The 12,697-nt window shown below is 51.7% G+C and overlaps 1 protein-coding gene across 2 annotated transcripts in view; it reads left to right on the top strand.

Annotated features, from left to right (window-relative positions):
- The window catches only part of NDRG1 (N-myc downstream regulated 1), a 50,916-nt gene that overhangs the window by 17,447 nt on the left and 20,772 nt on the right, over positions 1 to 12,697 (top strand). For both annotated transcript variants that reach the window (XM_063080089.1, XM_063080088.1), the window contains 2 exons: positions 9,905 to 10,010; positions 12,037 to 12,157. In XM_063080089.1, coding sequence (XP_062936159.1) covers positions 9,905 to 10,010; positions 12,037 to 12,157 — 227 coding nt within the window. The remainder of the gene's footprint in view (positions 1 to 9,904; positions 10,011 to 12,036; positions 12,158 to 12,697) is intronic.

Raw genomic sequence — 12,697 nt, 5'->3', positions numbered from 1 at the left:
AAGGTGACATTGAACTGAGACCTTTAGGATAAATGGAGCCAACCATGCAATGAGGGGAATATTGGGAATAGATCATTCCAGGCAGAGGCAATAGAACATGGAAGGGCCCCTCTGGCCTGGATTCTGCATCCAAAGGCAAAGATGCGTTGTTACTGTGAGCTCTGAATAGGCTCGATCTTACCAATGAATCACAATATTTGAGCTTAATTTGAGTGTTGAACGACACTTTGTCAAAGTTGTTCCTGAAAATATCTGTGTATGAAATATCATTAATTTGAACTTGGCTCCTAGATCTAATTGGCTTATGATATTTATGAAGACGTCCCTTAGATTTTCATTAGTCTCCAAAATTTTGAGTGTGAGTTCCCTGTAGGATGTCCTTCAGAACAGGTAGCGCAGTGTGACAGTCGAAGCTGTCTGGGTCCTAATGGGTCACTGGTCACAGGGCCAGGAGCTGAGGATGACAGAGCTCTGACCAAGGGTGGCTGCAAGATGTACCAGCCCAGACACTGGCCACATGCTCTGACTGCAGGATGCACACAGGGGCTCCGGCAAAGCGACAGTTAACTGCCTGCCCTGGACTTTGGTGTCCCTTGATGAGCCAGGCAGGGACTTGTAGCATCATCCTTGCTTTATGGATAAGGAGACTGAGGCTCACCCGTGGCTAGCAGCTGTGAAGGGGACCACACTGAAACCATCTCTGTGTCACTCAGACCAGTCCTCTCAACCAAGACACTTTACCACAGTCCTCAACCTGGAAAGGCCAATCTGGGCCTTGTGGACTAGATTCTGGTTCACCTTTGTGAGTTCTATTTTAAAAGAAATTTCGCCAGGCAGATAATCTAAATAATACTTTAGTGGTCTTGTGTTTAACCCACTGAGAGTGAGCTGATGTAGGATTTAAAATTGATGTGCCTTAAAGGAAAGCACTTTTGTCTGTTCATTTAGTTGATTCCTTATCTGCTTATTAAGAAAGAGTGGTTGTGTCTAAGGAACCTGAGCTGCTTTATTGTGTGTATCTGAAAGCAGCCAGTGTTACTTCTCTTAAAATAATTGGTGCTTCAGCGTTCTGACTAACTCAGGCGGACTGTCCCTCCAATTTCTAATGTAGTCGAAAATTTAAGCTTTTTTATTTTTTCCCCGTATGAATCAAAACACACACCATAGCCCAGAGCTCAGCCCTGAGTAGCTGTTGGATGGCCTGTCTTAGGAGACAGGTTGGCTGCCAGGCAGATGGCATTGCGTCCTTCTCTCTCCCCGGCTGACATCATCTTAGGTGGTCTATTTGTATTGGCCTGGGTGATGTTTTAAGGCAAATCAATCGGTGGTGTGCATGGAGGTTCTGCCAGCTGCTCTTGGGACCCTGTATCTCTCCCCTTCCTGGAGAGATTCTGGAGCCCCCAGGGCATGGGGCTAGATCAGATGCTGGTGGCCTGAGGTGGCCTGAATGAGGGAAGGATGCAGTTTGACCTGGTTCTGGCATCTGGCTCTGAGCAGTTGTGTTTGCAAATTTGACGAGTGGGGTGGGTGGGAGTATTTTGGGTTCTTGCTTATTTTCTTTGGCTAGAATTCTGGAGCCCAAGACTGTCAGAACTGGCAGATGCCTGCAAGATAATGCATCCCTACCCCTCCTGCTCAGAGAAGAGGGAGAGGTAGGAGAGGGAGAGATAGGAGAGGGAGGAAATGAAATGAAATGTGCATGCCCACTCTTCCTTGCCAAGGTGAAGGGTGTTAGCCTCCTTTGCAGATGAGACCTGTTTGAAGATGTTAAGAAACTTGCCAAGGGGCACTATCAAAGACAGTCTTCAATGCAGGCCCATCTGACTGCTCAACATGTAATAATCATGGAAGTCATAATGGGTGATGCCCCTTGAGCGCTAACTGTAGCCAAAACTGTGCTGAGCTCTTTTCCAGCGCCTTTTCATTTACTCTGCACGGCAACCTTGTCAGGGAAGCATCATCACCCAGTTGAAGGTACGAGGCTAAGAGGAGGCTTAAGGGATTTGTCCAGTGTCACACAATGATGAGATAGATGGCAAAGGCCGACTCAGTTCCCACCTCTGGAGCCAAAGTCCATATAACTAGTTCTGGGGAGGGGGTGGCAGAAAGGAGCCCACTGCCCATGATTCCTAGCTCCAGGCCGGGTAGCTTTCTGTGGCCCCAAATTGCCTTTCCTGGTGGATTTGCTGTTTCTGATTCTTTCCACCTGGATCTTTAGTTTGGATGGTTTGATTTGATTTGGTTTCCATGGGGATCTGTCTATGTGTGCTCACTAGAGATCCCTGGGGAAGGAACCTGTGTCAGCCACAGGGCCTGCGGGTGGATGGGTGGAGGGGCTGGGGCAGGACGGGTGGGGGGCAGGGTCTCCTGAGCCCGGCCTCCTCTCTGCTCCGGAGCTCCCAGTGTGGCAGAGCTGCGCTGGGTCAGGATGTGTGATCCCTGTCAGCGGGGCTGATTGTTCCCCCACGTCTTGGAGACAGATCAGCTCACAGGGAAAGTGGAAACGACAGCCTTTTACTAATTTTTCTCTTTCCACACGCTGCTTCTTGTTTTCATGCCCCCTGACTGAAGATGGACAGAACTCAGACAGAAGCTTGGAAATCCTCAGCCCACCGCTCCGTGTCCTCGTTCCCCCCACCACCCCCCAGCTCACTTCCTAGCAAAGCCAATGAGACTTAGAGCAACCCCCCCCCCAAGTGACAGATGGCAGAAATACTCATCTGGATCAACACAGAATGAGGCTTTAGAAAATAAAACCAGGGTTCTTTTGCCCTCCTCCTGCGGGTTTTCTAGGACTGCCCTTCTGGTGGGGCAGGAGAGGAGGCCTCGCCCACCCAGCGCCCAGCACGCAGGGCAGGGCTCGGGGTGGGCCTCTGAAGGTCATCCAGGCCAGGCACCTGTCTGGCTGATCTAGTGTAGACGCTCATCCCCCAGTGTCTCAGAAAGGGTGCAGCGGACAAAAGCGAGTTCAGCCACATCATTTGCTAGCCCTGAGTCCTTGGCCACTCGCTTGACCTCCCTGGGGCTTAGTTTTCTAATCTGTAAACCAGGGGGGAGCTTCGCTGCCCTGACACAGTCCTTCTGCCTCCCTCCCTTGCTCTGCTGACAGCAGTTGATCCACCCGTTCTCTTTTCCCTAACCCAAGAAAGACTTTCCTCCTAATTCCTTCTTCCTTGGGGAACTGCGATCTTCGGGGTGGGTTCTGGTTTCACGCCGTGTTCCCAGGCTGACACCCTTCTGCTGCAGCAGCCTGCTTCCTGACTCGAACTTCTTTTGATTTTCTGGATGTGATGACAACAGTAAAGAGGACTGAGGAATTAAGGGAGTAGCCATGGGTCCAGCTTGACCTCTTGGAGGTCTTCTAATCTCACAGATGTCCCCATTGTGCCTACTGCAACCCTGGGGATTGGGTAGGAATTATGCCTTTGGAAGCCTAAGGACCTATTTTGAATCTTAACTCTACTACCTATGGGGGTGCCTATACATCAGCCCCAGAGGCTATCTGCTGAGTGGCTGTCATGATAGTACAGGGGCCAGACCTCGCATCATGGGATTTGCTCAGTAAATGAGGCCTGTCCTTGTGTGCAGGTGCTATTGTGGTCCCCATCTTTCCGCATCACCTTTCATTCTTTCTGTGCTCCTTACTTAATGGGAAGGATCATGAGATCAAGGGCACGACAGTGTCTGCACCTCCCTCTCTGTGGGCACAGGAAGGTGTGGGGGAGAGGTGCATTCTTTTATAAAAGGATGGGGGTGGGGGAGCCCCTGGCATTTTCTCTTGAGCCTTTGTCCTCATGGTTTGCCTTTCTTGCCTCAAGAGGCCTTGATTTAATGCTGGGTCTGATTAGCCAAAATCAGCTTCCGTGGCCTGTTGTTCTCTAGGCACCCTCCCTCCTCTGGCCAAGCCTTGACCCCAAGGCTTGCTAGACCAACTGAGGGCAGGGGCCTCCCAACCCACCAGCTGACTTAGAGCCCGGGTAAGCCCATCATCCTCTTAGAGTCCTGTGCAGTCCATGTCTGCCCGGGGCCTGCTGGGAAGGAGGGGATTATGGAGGGGCAGTAACAGCTGGTCTCCAGAGCCCCTGGATCATCCAACCAGTTGACTTAAGCCACTGGGCCCTCGCGATGTCACACTCATCACCTCTGGGACAGCTCTAACAACTGATGTGGAGGGGACGCTGAAGTCTGCAAACACGTGCAGGTCCCTACCATGGTTTTAGGGTTGGGAGCAGCTCCAGGGAGCAGGTGGGCTTGTTATTGGCCTCAGCATATCGTTGACAGCAGGGATTCTCAGAGAAGGCCAGTGACTTGGCCAGGAGCACATGGTGGCATATCACTAGGATCAACTTCACTCAACAAACGATGCTTTAAACAAGGAAGCATTTGCTATTCTTGCCAACCTAGAAAGCCTGATACAGCAGGTCAGCCCAGCTGCAGTCTGTCCTTCCAGCTTCCTGCTCTGTCATCACCAGCATGTAGCCTCATCCTCATGTTTGTAGGATGGCTGCTGAGCCCCGGACATCTCATCCATGTTCCAGATGGGAAGCAGGTAGAAGAGTGGAAGGAAAAAGAAACAAAAGGCCAAGTTTGACCCTTTTAAAAACTTTTCTCAAGGCCCCAGCAAGTCCTGCTGACATCGCATTGGTCAGAAGCTAGTCTCCTGACCATCCTTGGCTACAAGGGAGCTGGAGAAGGAGAGAGTTTTATCAGGTACATTGCTGCTTGGAACAAAATTAAAATTCTATCATAAAAGAGAAGGGGACACCTACGTTTGGAAAGCCAACCAACAGAATCTGCTGTAGTTTATAAGCCTCTCAAGCCAGGACTGGCAGCCAAAGAGATGCAGTCTTTGAGAAATACTTAATGGGAGGTGCCATTCCCCCACTTGCCAGCTTACAGGCAGTATGGACTGTAGTGGTATGTGCCATGTTTGCTACTTGCTGGCTTATGGGCAGTGTAGCCTCTGTAAATCCATAATTGCCCCCTCTGGCCATATTCTGTCTACAGCAGAGCCAGTTTTTCCCTCGGGATTGGCAGTCTGGTTGTGGAGGCAGCTGTTAAACAGATATTTGTCATTGTGATCAGCGCTACAAAGAAGAGAACAGGGGACCATGTGTTGTGTGTACAGTGAGTAGCAGGAAGGGTCTCCCCCATTCTTGAGTAAGATGATGTTTGTGATGAGGCTTTCCAAGTTCGATGCACCCACCCACAAGGACACATATCCCTGAAGTTTAGTGCCAGATGCACGTTTTAGGAGGATAGGAGGAGCAGATACTCCTTCTCTATTCTAAATGTTAGTGTAACCCACAATGTGCCATGTGGATTGCTAGTTCTCAAAGATGTGGGGGAGATCAAAAGTGATCTGCAGGCAAATAAATGTGGGGACCTGGCTTCCTGCATCCCCCTTTAAAGGTTTCCTTAACCCCTTCTTCATGTACCGCCTGATGCAGAGTATAAAATAGGGAACAGGCTTTGGACTTGGACTGTCCAAACCTAAGATTGGTTCAAATCCTGCTCCACTGTTCCAGCTGTGTGGCCTTAGGCAAATCACTTAACCTCTCTTGGCCTGAGTTTTCTCATCTGTACAGTATGTATTTGAACCCAGGGGGGTGGCTGTGTGGACCCAATGAGAGGACACAGGACAGATGCTCAGGACAGGGCCTGGAGTGAGATTGAGTGGCTGGTACAGTTCTTATTGCCACCATCACAGCCATCACCTCTAGGCCTTGAGACTCTAGCTTTCTAGACTCTTCCAGTGCAGGTGAGAGAAAAACATGTGCAGCCTGGGTTTTTCTTCTTGCATCTCCTTGCTGGACCAGTCACACTGCAGTCTGGTTGTGAACTGTGGAAGAGCTGTGTAGGTTCTGGACAGTGGGGGAGTCGTGCGTGTGTTCCCGGCTACTGTCCCAGACACAGAGCGTCCCTGATAAGCCCTGAAAAAGGAACTTTCTCCTATCAGGCAAGAGTATAGACACTGCACCATGCTGTTCCAAAGTTCTGAGTTCCTTGTACTCTCTTTGGGGAAATGTGGGTGACTCACAATGGGTTCCTCCTTCCAGGACACAGGGTCATTCATCCCCACAGGGACAGAAGGACAGAAGTTCCTTTGGGACTAAAGAGGACAAAGGTGTGTGTTTTTGTTTTCATTCTCCCATCCAGTCTCAGACACATCTTCCTGATTTTGGCCAATGGAGAAGCAGCACCAGGGCTGGCTTATGAGTGTGCACACACATGCGTGCGTGGGTGTGTGTGCGCGTGTGTGTGAGACTTAGGGGATAGGACTTGGGCACAGGGAAGGTCACAGCACTTGATTTTTCTTCTCCTCCTTCTTGTGTGGGTGGGTGGGCCTGGAACTCAGAGAAGGGCTGAAGGAGGTGGCAGACCCCCACAAGGGCCCATCAGATGAGGGTCCCAATCCTGGTTCCACCACTACAACCTCTGGTGACCTTGGGGAAGGCAGCTCAGTTTCTCCACTGTAAAATGGGACTGACAGGCTTGGCTGCAGCTGTGGGGTCTGGTCCCTGCCTGATTCGGGGTGGGTGCTTAGCGGATCTTCTCCCTCACCTGAGCTCACCTGCAATGGGAGGCAGCCACACACCTGTGCACCTTCACCACTTCGTTTCTACTTTCTGAGACTGGTCTTCATCCTCCACAGTGAGACTGGCCACGGCAAATGCCTCTTCTGGAGAAATCTGCTCAGACTGAAGTCTGGGCAGTGTGGAGGCAGGGGCCACAGGAATGACACTTTGTGGTCCCTGAAAAAGGGTGAAGTGTCTGTGTTCTGTGAGGCTCTCACCAGTCCTGGGAGGCTTTGCAGGGAGGGAGCTTGCTGAGTATCTCCCAGCCAGTTAAGGAGCAGAGTGGAGAATGAAGACAAAACGGATCGATCCTCTCAGTGGAGAATGTTCTTTCCTGGAGGTGGTGCTTATCATTGTAACGCAAGTCTCAGAACTGTTCTGCCAGAGATACTGAGCGCCTGCTGTAGGCAGGCAGCTGTGCTGGGACCCGAGGACAGAACAGTAAAGAGACCGAGGTCGCCTTCCCTTGTTGGACTGAGGGGACCTCTCCAATTTAGTCCTGGTTCCACGACTGTATAGTCTTAAGGCCTCCAAAGAGATGAGGACCTGGGGGTTCAGAGGGATTGGGGAAGGGTAGAGCTGGAGTTTGAACCCTCATGTCCACAGGCGGTGTGGACACTGCCTGGCCCAGCCTATTTTTAGAGGAGCCGTGTGGGTCAGCTGGGGAGACAATGAAGAATGTGCCCCCACAATGGACCATTGTCCCCACAGTGTCTTTAGGGCCAGGCTGGGCCCAGCAGATGATGCCTGGCCCCCACTGGGGGCTGGGCCACTGCTCCACGTTTATGGATTTTTCCAGTGATTGTCATGGGCAGGACCGAAGCATTGGTCTTGAGGGGAAGGGGACAGTGCAGGGAGACAGGGTTGTGCTGTGTGTTCCTGGGGACTCGTTCTGTTGGGGTGTGAAGGCCAGAGGCTCCCTGGGCTGGGCTTAGGTGCTGTGGGGAGGGGGCCTTCCCCATCCTGTGCCTGTTTACACAGCCCATCGCCTTGTGACTCTCCTGCATCCCTGTGGGTTCCGGGTCCTTGGCCCTTCCTCAGAGGCATGATGGCAACCTGGGCCTCACCTGGTCTTCACAGCGAGCTGGGAACCCTGCATGACTCTGCCTGGGATGAGGATGGGGTGCGTGCTTGAGATGTATTTCTTTCTTTCTTCTTGAACCAGATTCTCAGGTTGAGAACCACTGGCCTTATGGGATAGGGGATTCGAGAGTCTACTCTAAGCCCCCTCCCCCAGACCCTGGCAGGTTAAATCCTCTCCCTCACTGATTCTGAAGGTTCTCCGCACTAACCCCTACTAGCTTGTGAGTTTTTATCTAGTCAGCCCTCTGGAGACTAAGGGGACCTGGCATGTAATAGGTGCCTAATAAATGTTTGTTGGATGAAGTTGGACTGGCTTCAGTTTCATAGGTACAAAGCAGCAGAGGGGAGATTGGACCCTAGCCTGTATGGGCAGCATGAGGGTGGCTGTGTCACATAGCTTCACCTTAGAGGGGCCCATTCGTAGGTCTGGGAGCCAGGTTCGCAGGCACATCCCCCCTGCTGAATCGGTGGATCTCGGCATCTACAGGAGGTAGGTGGGTTCTGGGCCTGCTCCCATTTCACAGATGTGAGCTGGGGTGGGACTGACCTGCCCAGGTCCACAGGGCTCCTAGGTGGTGAGCTGTCCCATCCCTTCTCCAGCACGAGGCTGTGAACGCTGACCTTTCTCCTGCCCCATGGCAGTGACTGATGTGGGTTCCATTTCGACTGGCTGCTGGAAGCAGGTTAGATGGCACCTGGAGTGTTCTGTATTCCACTTTGATGCCTCATTTATTACTCTTTGGAAAATAAATGCCGTGCTAACCTGAGGTGTGGTTTTGTGTTCCAAGCCCCTCGGTTTGAAGTGGTAAGAAGTGTGGGGGGCACTGAGGCCAGATGTCTACCTGTGTGGCTCTGGCCACCGACTTCATTCCTGAGCCAGAGTGGGTCCTGTGGCCCTCGCAGGGCTCTCGTGAGAAATGCAGGACGTGGAGGGAGGTGTCTCGGCCCTGCTCCAGCAGGTCTCATGTCCTGTCCTCAGCAGCCAGCCCCGGTGGGAAGAGAGCCAAGAGTAGGGGGCACTTCAAAGGGGAGGTCACTGCTCCTAGAGGTGGACATCGCTCAAGTCAGGTGAGAGATTCGGGTCCTCAGAAGCTTCTGTTGAACTTGAGGAGATGGGAACCCAAGGCAGGCGAGTGTCGAAGGGTGGAGTGATGGACTGAGAAAGGTCACAACCACCCTGCAGAGAAGGTTAGATGATCATGGCAGATGGAAAAGGAGTCCCCAAGTGAGCCAAGGCAGGTGGCTTTTGTTCTTAGGATGGAAGGAAGTTGAGTCTGTCTTCAGCTCTTAGGAAGGAGCTGTTAGAGGTGGAGTGTGGAGGGGTGTAGGATGACTGGCCGAGGGAGCCAGCTCAAGGACACGGGCTGGAGAATGGGCCCTGACCAGGAAAAGAGCCACCTGCCCTCTGAGAAGGGAGGACAGGAGGGAGGATGGACGTGGTACCATTTAGGATTCCTTAAGATGTAGGCCCACAGGACAGAAAATCCCAGGGGCTGGGTGCCATCGCCAAGCTCTCCTTTCTTTTCTTCTGTCTCTGGGCTGGCTGTGTTTTCAGGCAGGCCCTTGCTTCGTGGTAACAATTAGCTACTGCAGATCCAGCCCTCCTACCCTTGCTAGGTCAAGTCCAACTCATGTCCTCAGTAACTAGAAGTGGGTATGGTCGGCTCTGCTTGGCCTGACCCCACTCATGCCCTTGTAGCTGGGACATAGAATGCACGATTTGGCCTCAGTCTGGGAAACACAGCAGCAGGGGATTCACTGTCAACAGACCTAGGGCTGAAGGTGAGAGTGGGGAGGATTCCCAGAGGAAACGGGACTGTGCTAGGAAGCAGGGAGTGAATTCTGGGCAGCCCCAAACCATCAAATGTCCATCACAGGTGTAATAACCTGTGGGGCAGGTGAGGCATGGGAGCAGGTACTCCAGGGAGCTCATCCCTTGATGGCCTCAGTCTTCCAGGTGGAGAAAACAAAGGCCTGTGCAGAGAGGGCTGCTGGGGCCAGCCCGGGCTGTTCCCTCTGTCTCCTCATCCAGCTCTCCTTCCTCTGCCCTCCCTCCCTCTGGGAGTGGCGTCTGGCCAGGCAGATCTGCTGCCCGAAACCAGGGCTCTGGAGGCCAAACGAGAAGCATACTCGGAGCTTCCTCAAAACACAGCGGGAGACGTGCAGGGTGTCTGCAGTCAGTAAGTCCAGCCACCCCGAGGCCATGAGCCCCACATGACGGGCCCTCTGCTCTCTTTCCTCAGGAGCAGGACATTGAGACTTTGCATGGCTCCATTCACGTCACGCTGTGTGGGACCCCCAAGGGAAACCGGCCTGTCATCCTTACCTACCATGACATCGGCATGAACCGTAAGTTCTGAGGAGCTGTGGCTCCCTGGTCAGCCAGGTCCCGAGAAGGTGGCTAAAGGGAGCTTAGGAAGGTCTGGGGGCTGGGATCTGCTGTCTCCTTCTCTGGGGACTTCCTGGAGCTATTCTGGGAAGAACTCTTGCCACAGCCTGGAATAGCCTGAAATGCCCTGTATGTGGGGCTCGGAGTTGTCTGTGTGCCCGGAGGTGCTGGGGACACAGGGAGCCCTCTGTTGTCTGTCTGTCTGGGACAATGACTTTTAAATTGGTGTGTACAATGGTTTTTAGTATTTTAACAGAGTTGTGCAACCATCAGTTTTAGAGTATTTTCACCATGCCAAAAAGAAATCCTGCACCCTTGATCTGCCTTCCCCCCAGTCTTCCATACCACCAACCCCCCCCCAGCCCCTGGTGACCAACCACTTGTCTACCTTCCTTCTCTCTGAATTCACCTCTTCTGGAATTTTGTATAACTGAATCATACAATACGTGATTTTACGTGACTGGCTTCTTTCATGTTTTCAAGGCTTATCCATGTCGTGGCACATATCAGTGTTTCGTTCCTTTACTGCAGAATAATGTTCCATTGTAGTATACCTTGCTTTGTTCATTCATCCATTGGTTGGTGGACATTTGTGGTGTTGTCACTTATTGGCAATTATGAATAATGCTGCTATGAATGTTTAGACACTGTATTCGTAAGACTACCAGAAAGTGTTATTACCATATGTGGGTTCCCTGCTTTTCATGGATGGAAATGAAATAGGATCCTCTGAATGTTAAAATTACCCAGAATAGAGGTGGATTTTTCTGTGGTGATTCAGAGGACACTGGCAGGCCTTCCTGTCCAGCAATCTTTGTGAACTTGAGTGTTGCAAGCTGAATGCTTGCTTGATTTGTGATTGACGTGCTACCTGATTTATATTTTTTCCTACAGTTTATTAATTAATACCCTAAAGATGGGAGTGATGTCAGCCACTGAAAACCTCTCTTCCCTTTATTCTCACTTTTCTTTGATCTCACTTCTTCCCCTGTCTGTCCCCCTCATACCCATTATGTGCCAGGTCCCACACTAGGTATTTTGACAGACTTCATCGTATTTTCCTGGACTCTGACAAGGAAATGGAGTTGCCTATGGCCATGTTACACCCCCATTTTAGAGAGGCTCATCGTGTGTTGTAGTGGGCTAAATGCTATAGCAAAAGCCCCCAAGACCTCTGCGGTTTAACAGAATATACATTTATTTCTCTGTCATGTAACAATTCAGTGGGTATTCAGTGGGACATGTTCCATGTGGCAATTCAGGGACCCAGGATCCTTCTAGCTGGTCTAGCTGGTGGCTTCACCATCCTCTGCAGCCTCAGAGGCTTCTGCTGGCAAGTCTGCATTTGGCAGGTATATGAAAGAAGAGAGAGAAACTTAGAGGAGGGGCGGCAGATGTTATGAGAAGATGGCAAGCATCACAGACTGTTCGCCAGAAGCTGATCACATGGCTGCCTCTAATTGCAAGGAAGCCTGGGAAATGTAGTCCAGCCGTGTGCCCAGGAGGACCAGGGGAATGGTTTGGTACCAGCTGGCTGTCTTTGCCTCAGGCCCTCAGCAGTGAGCAGACTCATCCAAAGCCACATCATGCTCCTCCTTGTTTCAGAATTATATGTGCCCTGGCCAGTACCCCAGATGTGAGGGTTTGGGAGAGACAGAGAGAAAGAGAGGATCAGTGGAGCAAGCCCACCCCATACAAGGGTCATCACGGCCTTTACTACTGGGGAGGCAGCAGGAGCTGGACTGGGCGCCCCTCCCAGCCCCAAATGCAAGTTTAAGATTCTCCCTGTGCCCTGGACTTTTCTGACCTTCTCCACCCCCTTCCTCACTCCCCTGCCCTGTGACTTAGTCTTGCCTTTACCACCAGGGGAAAGTGGGAGTGGGGAGTTGGGTTGGACGGGGGAGATCCGGACTTCTCCTTGTGGTTTGTTTTCTGCTGCTTCTCACCTAACTTGCTTCTCATCTCTCTCCCCTGCCCCTTCTCCAGACAAAACCTGCTACAACCCCCTCTTCAACTCCGAGGACATGCAGGAGATCACCCAGCACTTTGCCGTCTGCCACGTAGACGCCCCAGGCCAGCAGGATGGCGCCGCGTCCTTCCCCGTGGGGTAGGAGGCGGGCACCTCGTGCCCCGTGAGCCCTGGGGGAGGGGGGACGGGGCGGGAGAGGGGGCATTAAGCTGGCTTAAAAATTGTTTTTTTCTACTGTGGTGAAATGTAAGATTTACTATTTTAGCCATTTGTTATTATGGTAAAATATGTATGACATAAAATTTACCATACTAGCCATTGTTAAGTGTACAGTACAGTGACATTAAGTGCATTCGGTGTCATTGCCACTATCACCACCGTCCATCTCCGGAACTTTTTCATCCTCCTAGACTGAGACTCGTGCCCACAGAACGCTGTTCCCCGCTCCCCCGTCCTCCCGGCTAGGCTGGCTTGATGATAGGTGCCCTCAACCCGGACAGGACTGAAGTGCAGAGGGCCTTGACAAGAGCAAACAGGGAAGAGAAAAACCTAGATAGGTGGGAAGAAGAAGAGAGGGAGGGAAATAATACTGATGCAACCCTTGCTGTGGGCCAAGCTTACTCATTTTTATTTAAAGACGTCATTTTCACTTAATCCTCAGGGCTAGTCAGGTGTGGC

The sequence above is a fragment of the Cynocephalus volans genome, chromosome 15 (genome assembly GCF_027409185.1).
Source record: "Cynocephalus volans isolate mCynVol1 chromosome 15, mCynVol1.pri, whole genome shotgun sequence".
NCBI classification, from domain to species: domain Eukaryota; kingdom Metazoa; phylum Chordata; class Mammalia; order Dermoptera; family Cynocephalidae; genus Cynocephalus; species Cynocephalus volans.
The sequence above is the reverse complement of the archived record's forward strand: the minus strand, read 5'-3'. Positions and strand labels throughout refer to the sequence as shown.